General features: G+C 34.7%; 1 protein-coding gene across 4 annotated transcripts; it reads left to right on the top strand.

Annotated features, from left to right (window-relative positions):
• Positions 1-568: 568 nt before the first annotated feature.
• Smurf (SMAD specific E3 ubiquitin protein ligase) lies at positions 569-10,307 on the top strand. 4 transcript variants are annotated; one of them, XM_076792715.1, is made up of 13 exons: positions 570-752; positions 1,952-1,990; positions 2,066-2,174; positions 2,244-2,377; positions 2,454-2,718; positions 3,229-3,692; positions 3,778-4,027; positions 4,115-4,290; positions 4,670-4,860; positions 4,981-5,378; positions 5,456-5,916; positions 6,082-6,273; positions 6,353-10,307. In XM_076792715.1, exons 1-12 carry the CDS (start codon positions 698-700, stop codon positions 6,267-6,269), a joined length of 2,730 nt encoding a protein of 909 aa, XP_076648830.1. In that variant the 5' UTR covers positions 570-697; the 3' UTR covers positions 6,270-6,273; positions 6,353-10,307. The 4 variants fall into 4 exon arrangements, with proteins under 4 accessions (XP_076648831.1, XP_076648830.1, XP_076648829.1 ...); XM_076792714.1 differs by having other exon boundaries at positions 6,350-10,307; XM_076792716.1 differs by having other exon boundaries at positions 569-752; positions 4,118-4,290; positions 6,082-10,307.
• Positions 10,308-10,580: the final 273 nt, after the last annotated feature.

Here is a 10,580-nt window from a genome sequence, read left to right as displayed (position 1 = left end):
TGAAATTTTTAAAGAGATAATTAAATCTGTATCTCACTTCTATCTCTTCCAATTAATGCGAACAATTTTTATTTCGCGTAAAGATCGGCAGTCTAGTAATTATACTTTTTCAGCAGGTACAACGATGTGTGTGCAAATAACAATAGCATCTCTTTCGAAACCGAACATAAAATATACTTTTTATAAGATTAACTAATTATTTAATAGTTTGGGATATTTAAATATATCTTCGACATTAAAATGAATGTAAACAGCTAAACTATTTGAATTGAGAGTGCGAAATACAAAATTCAATGGACAATATTAAATATCATTCATTTATACCTTTTCGCTATTTTCTATAATTATGTAGTAGTGTCTAAACGTTTGCTATATAATTAGACGAAAAATCGATATTTTTCCCAAAGGTCGACAGAGTCGTACGATACACATTTTGTAATTTAAAGTTACAGGGACAATTTTATGGAAATTGAAACCTTGTAACCATTCTATATAGGTATCATACGCAGTAGTTTCGATATCTCGAGCGTTTCAGGTCGGAACGGTTGGGTCGATAGTGTCGGTAAGGTCGATTAACTGCAACAGTCGATCGTGCATGATTGCGTGTGTGCGGATTGCACCGCCGTTTCGAGGCAGCAGTTTTATTTACTAATTAGAGTGCCGATGTGCGGTAGGAAGCGTTAAATGTGCGTGGAAAATGTCGAATCCGGGCGGTAGTAGGAGGAATGGGGCCATGAAGATTCGTTTGACGAGTGAGTTTACCAGGAAATAGCGACGATTCGATCGACAGAGAAGTGTGAAAGTCGGCCCACAGCCTAACACGCGTTGTGATCCTTTTCATGCTTTGTATTTGTTGTGTGTTCGATAATATGGCATCGTCGTAAACCTTATGGAGGCTCGCTGACCAGAAATGTCAGGCCAGCCTTTCGAAACGTTAACCTTTGTTCGTTGCTCGTAACACAACGAGCCAGGCACGCAAAAAGATTTGACTAGGGTTTTCGTCCTTTGGTTATGGCAACTCCCTATCGGAGGTCAAGACCCCACCGCGAGCACTCCGGGAGACCGTAAACCAAAAACGTTAATTTCGGTGGATTTGTCACACCCGCGTTCGCTCTCGCGTAATTTTACGATGCTTCTCGCAGAACTGCAACGATCGCCTCGAGGATTTTTCAGTTTAAACTCGCTCAATGTTGATTAATTCAACGAGGAATCTAGCCAAGATCAAATCGAATATGAATAGGTCTAATTAACAAACGTCAGACGCCTAGCGCTGGTGCTTGAACTCACGATTCCATTCGAATGAATATTTTTAATGTCCCCCTTGGACATTACATAGCTTAACACCCCTGTACATTTTAAGAATGAATTTTTCTCGAAAGCAGATTCCCTTTTTTCTTTCGATTTTTTTTTTAAGTACCTACAATATAGATCTCAGGTTATTGTGTCTCTACGTGGGAAAGCAACTTAGGCAAATAGTACAGTTTTCTTTCGATATAAAACGACGATGTTTTTTTCACAACAAGAAAGTCTCTATCTCCCTCTTCCTCTTTTGAAATTGTCCGCTCGACACCGCTTAGTGACAGAACGAGACGGTATGTAATATTCTATCCTTTTCCAACGAAAGATATCGCTGCTCGGCCGACCACTTTATGGTCTGCCGGACAACTTTATGGGACCCATAAACTCTCGGCCCACTCAAGAACAATGTCAAGCCGAATAGGTAACCTCATCCGCAATACGTCGAAAGCAGTCCCGAAAGATTGTCTTATATCGAAAAAAAACTGTATTCGATTAACTTCAGCGAGGTACATTTCCAAAATAGTTCAAATTCAAATTTTATCGTAATCGATTACATCTGTTTGTCTGTGTTTGTTTATTTATAATTGATACATGCATCCTACGACTACATTCCTATAAAATGATGTATAACCTTATTGTGTCAATTTTACAGTTTTATGTGCCCGTAATCTTGCCAGAAAAGATCTGTTTCGTGAGTATCCTATACATACATGAATAACCGATAAAATGTATGGAAAAACAGTGAATTATAAAAGATTTGTTTCAGGCCTACCGGACCCTTTCGCCAAAATCACAGTAGATGGTTCTGGTCAATGTCATAGCACGGATACGTGCAAAGCAACACTAGATCCCAAATGGAACCAACATTATGACCTGTAATTATTTTCGTTGCGATATGATCATAATTATTTACAAAAATTACACTGGTTAATGTCTTCTTTTAGATATATTGGAAAGAACGATGGCATTACTATATCGGTGTGGAACCACAAGAAAATTCACAAAAAGAAAGGTGGCGGGTTCCTGGGATGCGTACGAATATTATCCAACACAATTCAAAGACTCAAGGATACAGGATGTAATTTACTTTCTGCAATAATTACTAGAAACAACATGTTGTTAAGAAATAATTATCAATCTTTGATGTTTCATAGATCAGCGATTAGACCTTTGCAAAGCGCACTCGGATGACACTGATGTTGTTAAAGGACAAATCGTTGTATCTTTGTTGTCACGGGATGGTCATAACGGTGCTGTAAGCAATACAGTTGGTCATAATGCTGTGGTAGATGTTCTCGGGGATCTCAGTTGTCCGACTGATTTGCCAGAAGGATGGGAAGAAAGGAGAACACAAAGTGGACGTCTCTATTATGTCAATCATTACCTCAGAAGTACACAATGGATTCGTCCAAATGCTCGGTACGTTCCTTTGCAAATCATTACAGTACTCTGGCCCAATAGTTTGTTTCTCAATAGTTTGCCTTCTCCATCGCGTTCGAACTGTTCCCCCACTACTGAGCAAGCATGTTCGTGTTTATATTTCAAAAGTGACTCTTCTAATATTTTGTACAATGCATACCAAAAGTGATTCACATCTTTTATTATGATACATACATATTTTATTCAAATTACTAATTAATTACATATTTAAGATGCGATAAGATGCAGATATAAAATTGATGTCATCATTTTCTTCGTTACATGTACACAAACAAATATCAAACGATTAATGCAAGTGACAACTAGTGAGTAATGAGGTAACTTTGTTGTTTGTTTCGTTCTCCATGTATTGAGAGCAATTGGTAGGGGTAGCTCATTTCGTGAAAAACTATTCTCCTACAGCCCTATATACCAAATTATGGGGGGAGAGTACTGTAATATATCACCTCTCGAGTGTAATTGATTTGTACTCTATGAATTTTCTATTAGACCTAACAATGGTATTATACCAACTACACCTGAGCCACCGCCACTTCCGTTCTCGGAATTTACTTCTCCCAGTGGTAGTGGGAGTCCTCCTACTTTAACCACCGAAAGTCCCACAAGATGCACACCCGAGTGGAATGGTGAAGGAACGCCTAGTAGAACACCTAGCAGAGACAGTTCTACTTCAAACACACCGAGAAATACACCAACAACTCAACAACAAAATAGAAATATACAAAACCAACATAATACAAGGAATATGACGCCAGCACCATCAAGGGAACGCCGACCAGTGAGATCATCCGATGAGCAGAATGGCAATCAAAGTGGAAATGTTAGACCGGATCGTGGTACCAATAACAGTCAACCACGAAGGCCTAATCGAAGTAATCGAAACAGAAACAGCACACCCAATAACGAGATGAGATACGATCCTCCGCAGCCACCAGACTTACCTAGAGGTTATGGTGAGTATAACATTATTAAAGGATCTTCTAACCGCGAGAAATGCATATGTCGAATGAAAAGTATAAGGGCATCAATATTCCACAGAAATGAGAAAAACTCAGCAAGGTCAAGTGTATTTTTACCATGTACCAACTGGTTCGTCTACGTGGCATGATCCTAGAATACCGAGAGATTTACCAGCCAACGAACTGGCAAGTGAACTTGGACCATTACCTAGTGGGTGGGAAATGCGGCAAACGCATAGCGGTCGTGTTTATTTTGTCGACCATAATAACCGAACTACACAATTCACTGATCCTAGACTATCCAGTCAAATTATAAGCAATCTATTAAAGTAAGTGAGGAACGCATTTAATTATTATAAATATAAGTACAAATTAGTATATGTTGTTTCTTTTACGAAATTTTTTCTTCGCAACAGTAGGCGACAAAACAATAGTACAACTAATCAAACAAGTAGTTCAAATAATTCACCTGCAGTCACAGCTACGACTGAAACTGCAGAGACAGAGACACCAACATCGCCGAGTATTCAATGCAATATAGTGCAACAAAGGCCGAGAACGGAAAGTAGCAGTAACAATAATTCACCAACTTGTAAGTCTGGTTATGCTGAATTCCAGTTATTTAACATTTTACTTTTTAAATGTTTGTATTTTAATAAATATATATAAAATGTGCCATTTGCTAATGTTATCACTACTGATTAAATCCTAGGAAAGTTAATCTGTTTAATATTGTACGATGCGCAAAACAAAAACATATTCGTGCATTGTGCAACTTTATCTTATCTCTATATGGATATCTATTTAGCGGTCGCTTCCTATTCATTAATCAGTCTTGAATAACATGTCTTTCCATGTTGGACATTTTCTGTTTATTAGAGCTCTGTATTGTAATTAGCGTTTTTATTGTGGTTGCATTGAATATGGTAACTTTATCTATGTATTCTGTACGTTTGTAACTTTGATTTTAGTGGAAAATACGACGAGTCAAAATGCGCAGACTGTGTCCGAATTGCCAAAGGAACTCATGGACAATGAGCTTTTGCCAAAATATAAAAGAGATCTAGTGGCAAAGTTGAAATGTCTGAGGGCAGAATTAAATGCACTTCAACCGCAGAGTGGACACTGTAGGCTTGAAGTATCAAGAAATGAAATATTCGAAGTGAGTGTTGAAAAATTTTTATATAAAAATCATCCTGATATTCATTTCCATATAAACGTTGGGATTTTTAATTTTTGATGCAACGTATCGATAATAACAATTCCGTTCACAATTGTTTAGGAATCGTATAGATTAATAATGAAAATGCGACCAAAAGACATGCGAAAAAGACTTATGGTAAAATTCCGTGGCGAAGAAGGCCTCGATTATGGCGGAGTTGCGCGAGAATGGTTATACTTACTATCGCATGAAATGTTAAATCCGCAATATGGACTGTTTCAATATTCGAGAGATGACAACTACACGCTTCAGATTAATCCAGACTCAGGAATAAATCCAGAACATTTGTCGTACTTCCATTTTGCTGGCAGGATCATAGGAATTGCTGTCTTTCATGGTCACCATATCGACGGCGGATTCACAACTCCGTTTTACAAAATGTTGCTTAACAAAGCGATAACTCTAACTGATATAGAAGGGGTCGATCCAGAATTACACAGAAGCCTCACGTGGATGTTGTAAGTAAACATAAAGCATTCCGCATACGATTTTTATGACACATGAATGTTAAAAAAATGGATGTTACTTTTTACAGAGAAAACAGTATAGACGGAGTTTTGGATGCCACGTTCTCAGTAGAACACAGTAGTTTCGGAGTAATAAAAAATCACGAGCTAAAACCAGGCGGTAAAGACATTTCCGTAACTGAAGAAAACAAAAGGGAATACGTCCGCTTGTATGTGAACTATCGCTTCATGCGAGGAATCGAACAACAGTTTCTGGCATTGCAAAAGGGTTTTCATGAACTAATTCCACCGCAACTGTTAAGACCATTCGATGAGAGAGAATTAGAATTGGTTATAGGTGGTTTAGGAACTATTGATATTAACGACTGGAAGTTGCACACACGATTAAAACATTGTACACCTGATACACCTGTGGTAAAGTGGTTCTGGCAGATAGTCGAGTCTTACGGAGAAGAAATGCGAGCCCGGTTACTTCAGTTTGTCACGGGAAGTTCCAGAGTTCCTCTGCAAGGTTTCAAGGCTTTACAAGGTATTTAAAATATACTCGGAATAAGTTAAATCACTTTTGCTTCTTTTACTACAGACACACGCTTCCATATGATTAAATAGAGCAAACACAAAAAAAAATTACATACGTAGTTACGTTGATTGTAAAAAACAGTATTACTTTTTCTTATTAAGATAATTTTTGTAGGTTCGACAGGAGCTGCGGGACCACGCCTGTTCACAATTCACGCAGTCGATGCACCTAGTGAAAATTTGCCAAAAGCGCATACTTGTTTCAATAGAATAGATATACCCGAAAGTTATCCCAGTTATCAAAAAATGCTTGATAAGCTTACACAGGCGGTTGAAGAAACTTGTGGTTTTGCTGTTGAATAAATAGGTAAAATACGTTACCTTATTTTCTGTATAGCATATACTCTGTTTCATAGAATCACTCAGAGTATACCTTTTTATAGCAGGGAATATTCGTCGACAGATTTTTACTGTCGTTAAATTAAAAATTAATGTTTGAAGTACCAAGAGATGTTATCTACGAAGAATAAGAAAGGAAAGAGCTAGCACTATAAAATGAAAATGTTAATACGTAGAGTGTCAGCGATATTTCTGACAATGTTTTTGTACAAATATTCAAATGGCCTTGGTGGTTGTAATGACTGACAAGCGACTGTCGATTGGTATATCATGTATGTAAACACTCTTGTGATTTTCTCACTTCGTCCATGAACATTTAAAAAATGAATGGTTCCTCAGAAGTTCTGATTATATTGGTCTCTAGCTATTTATCATTCAACGACTGATAGTGATGTGCAAATAATTGCAGTTTCGTTCGTGTAATCATCTTGATTGGCCTAAATTCTTTTTCAATTTTATTTATAGTAATCGAGTTTTCCGTCATAACTATAGTACCAATAATTTACTCGTAAGATCACTATTAAAGAATTAACTTCATTGTTCAAGGTATGATAGAAGAATCATGCATGCACAAATATGTATGGAAAATGAATTCTTTCACGAAATGAAAAGCATTGTTCAATTCTAAACACGCTCGTGTTAGTATTTCATATTAAACGAAAATGTGAAAACGAATCGATCGACAACTCAAGAATCTCAGAGCACTCGGAATGTCTCAATACGCTTCATTAGTAGAAATCCAATTTTTTTATTCTTTTGTGCAATGTTGTTTCATTCTCGAAAGATTTCAGTTTCTCTTGAATCAAATGTAGTAACAATATGCACTGTCAATTAATACTTCTACATTAACTATCTCCGAAGTAATAGAACTTAGTGTCAGATTAATAACGTATACTCAAATTCACGCTACTATAATCAGATATTGAAAACAATGTGTTGGGAATCTAGTATTTTACAAATGTATTATAACACGATGGCTCATGGTGGCTAAGGGGAAAATACAAAATTTGTATATATATCATGACTTTAAACGCAAGTGTTACGTTTCTTATTTAATGAATATATTTTAGATTATGCTTTCCATTCTGTATAGGAACGCGCTGATTTCATATCAACTATCGTAACGTGTTTACGTACATTTCATTGTGTATATAGGGTGTTCGCATAGTTACTAGCCGTCGTTTTCCTCTTGAATGATAAGTGTATACGAAAAAAAAAGAAAAAAGGAAAAAAACAATACCTCTTTCTTCTCTTTGCGAGAATACGCAGGCTAGTAACTGCGCGAACGTTCCGTACGTTAAGACACTGTTATTGAAAATAAAAAAAAAAAGCGCGTTTCAGTATTAATACTTATTTTTGTTGCAATACAAACAACACTTGCGTTTCGGAGTTTCGTAACGCAATCAGCAAATTTTGTTATCACTGCGCAATTCGTACGAGTCGCAGATCATTGTTGCTAGTTTAGGAGCCAACAGCACCGAATGCGTTTATATCGTATAAATAATGAAGTTTAATATAAATTAATAACAAGAGCGTACGACGTGTACGTCAAGTTCTAGTGTAGGTTGAATCGTGAATCATGTACATTAGCTTTAATTTAAAAACGGTATAGATATCTAAGGAAAGAGTTTATTCGACATGTTTACATAAAGTTAATAAATTTTGCTCGAATCGACTCTTTTACTTTAGGAATTCACGAAATAATCTATTCTTTACTAGGTTTTTTAGTAAAGCATAGAGAAACTTATTTATCGCACGGATCCTTCATTCAGTCTCTAGTATTTACTTTTATTGTGAAGATCTAGTGGCTAATAGCACGAATCATCATTTCGTATTATTATTACATTATTGTATTTTATTCTGCACATAACTGTGATCAAACATATCGTAAAAAAAACGAAGAAACAGTGGGGGACACTTATCAATGGTTTGTTTCAATATGTCACATGTACTCGTGCGTGTTGTATAACGACAAACTTTTATACGAATACTAGTTTTTAACATTGTTTTTATTAACGTAGCATCGTCGAATTTTATACTTCATTTGTAAAAGTATCAATCGTTTTCGATTTTGAAATACGGTTCGACTACTTTGTCTATGATAGATATTTCACCCATTTTCTTTAGCATGGATCATTGAAGAAACGATCATTCGATTTATACCTATTGACGATAATAGTGATCATGAAAATGTTCATGTCGACGCATTTGAAAAGTTTTGCGAAACAGTATTAACCGAAATTTATGGAATGATATTACAGCTTTTGAAGAAATGCAATAGCGCCCAAATATTCCATTTTTACTTCTTTCTTTGATATTATATCTTTTAAAGACTTTAAACTAAAATTTGACTTTACATATCATGCGTAGTTGAGTATTGTGAATATTGAATTGCTGACAACTACAATGAGGGTCTCCCACAAGTTTCTCATATCGCCAACTTTTTTTAATTTCTATTGCATCTGACGGGAATAAAGGCCTTATTAGTGCCTTGGAGATGATGTCAATGAGAAAAGAACAAAAGTTTTATGTCTATTATATTTTGGAATAAAAATAATGCTGCATGCCATTTTAAGGAATGTCTCGTTAATTCTAAAAACATAAAAAAATTGTCACAATGTAAATCACACGCAAATGTATGTATAGATTACTATAGGAAAAAGACCCCACGGTTGGACAGCAAGAAGGGACTATTAACATCACCACTTGGACAAATATCAGTAAAGAAATTTTAATCAAGTAAAATCTAAATGTTTACGGAACAGTGGACACATTTAATAATTCATTGTCTCTTGATGTTAGATACAAAGAAAAATATGTGTGCGTGTTGAAAGACATAACGCATAAAGATATTCTATAAGTAAAATGATCAATTTCTAAATCAAGCATATTCGAGACAGATGCGATTAGTCAACTTATACTCCTACAGAGTCTCGTGGTCAAACAATATATAAGTACTCATTGAATACCGTTGTAGAATTAGCATAAATCAACCAGACACCTTGTATTAGCTTCACTCAACGCTATTCTCGCACTTTTATGACTTTTTCGGCTTTTTGAGCAACTTGCCGTTTAATTCACAATACTCTCGGACTCTACTCGAATATACTTGATCTAATTAGTGATATACTAAATAATAAATACCTTGGAAAGAAGCTTCAACACTTTTTCTATATGCCATATGTATGAATAATTGGTGAGAAAAAATTGGTGTTCATTAATTACGAAATTGTTCAAAATGGAACCATTATTTTCAACAAAGTGTTACGTGCAATTGTTTCATGCTAGAGCATGAAGAGCGCGCGATGACATAAAAAATACTTTCAAGAGTGATTAACTGCCTAATTACGCAAATCTAGCAGGAGACAATATTAAACAATGAATTAAGGATAAAGTGGTACAAAATTAGAGAATGATTTAAAACATATCATATACAGGAACATTCATTGCAATTTCAAGTTTCGAATGTGAATGTAATTAATAAAATAATTTTTAATAAATTACGGGTATGAATGCTCTCTTAAATTACTTGAACATTTAGTGATTTATACAATCAGAATTGGTACTGAAAATATGTGGTGGTCTGATTTTAAATTTAATGTTGAGTATATGCTGTTCTTGGTAATAGTAAACTCTATATTCTACCAAGTAGCAGGATATTTTGCAGATATTTATACATTTTTGTATTCCGAAAATCAGAAACAATTGTCTGCCCTTTAAAAGAGCAATAATGAAAGATAACGTATAAATAAAATTGAGGAATCGTTTATTCAACAACTTACACATGGATTTTCTTGACTTATTTATCCAAAGTATGTGTGAGAATTACAAAAATTGCGAATATGTTACTACACTGCAATTACTTTATTATTATTGCTATTATAATCGTCGTTATTATAATTATTGCGCAGAATCTTCGAAACTCAATTGTATATACATCTTTTTCTTTTGTATTTTGGATGAAATGTATATTTTAATAAAATATCCAAAGTATACATTTTTTTGCTACTGTCTTTCTATTATATAAAATACAAACTGTACTAATACTTTAGTCTTTAGATTATATTTTAGTTTATTTTAGAATATTTTAAATTATAATTAAATATAGAATAGAAGTGAAAATTGTTTAATTACAAATTAAATTATACTGTGCTTAAAATGTTATAAATTTGTTGAAAAAACTATATATAATTTGCCCTGCATTTATCATTATTATTTAAACTTGTAAATACTTGGTATAAATATTTGGTACATAAAAATGAGAAAATTATAATA

The sequence above is a fragment of the Halictus rubicundus genome, chromosome 8, assembly GCF_050948215.1.
Source record: "Halictus rubicundus isolate RS-2024b chromosome 8, iyHalRubi1_principal, whole genome shotgun sequence".
Lineage (NCBI taxonomy): Eukaryota > Metazoa > Arthropoda > Insecta > Hymenoptera > Halictidae > Halictus > Halictus rubicundus.
Note: the sequence above shows the minus strand (reverse complement) of the source record. Positions and strands in the feature narration are given on the sequence as shown.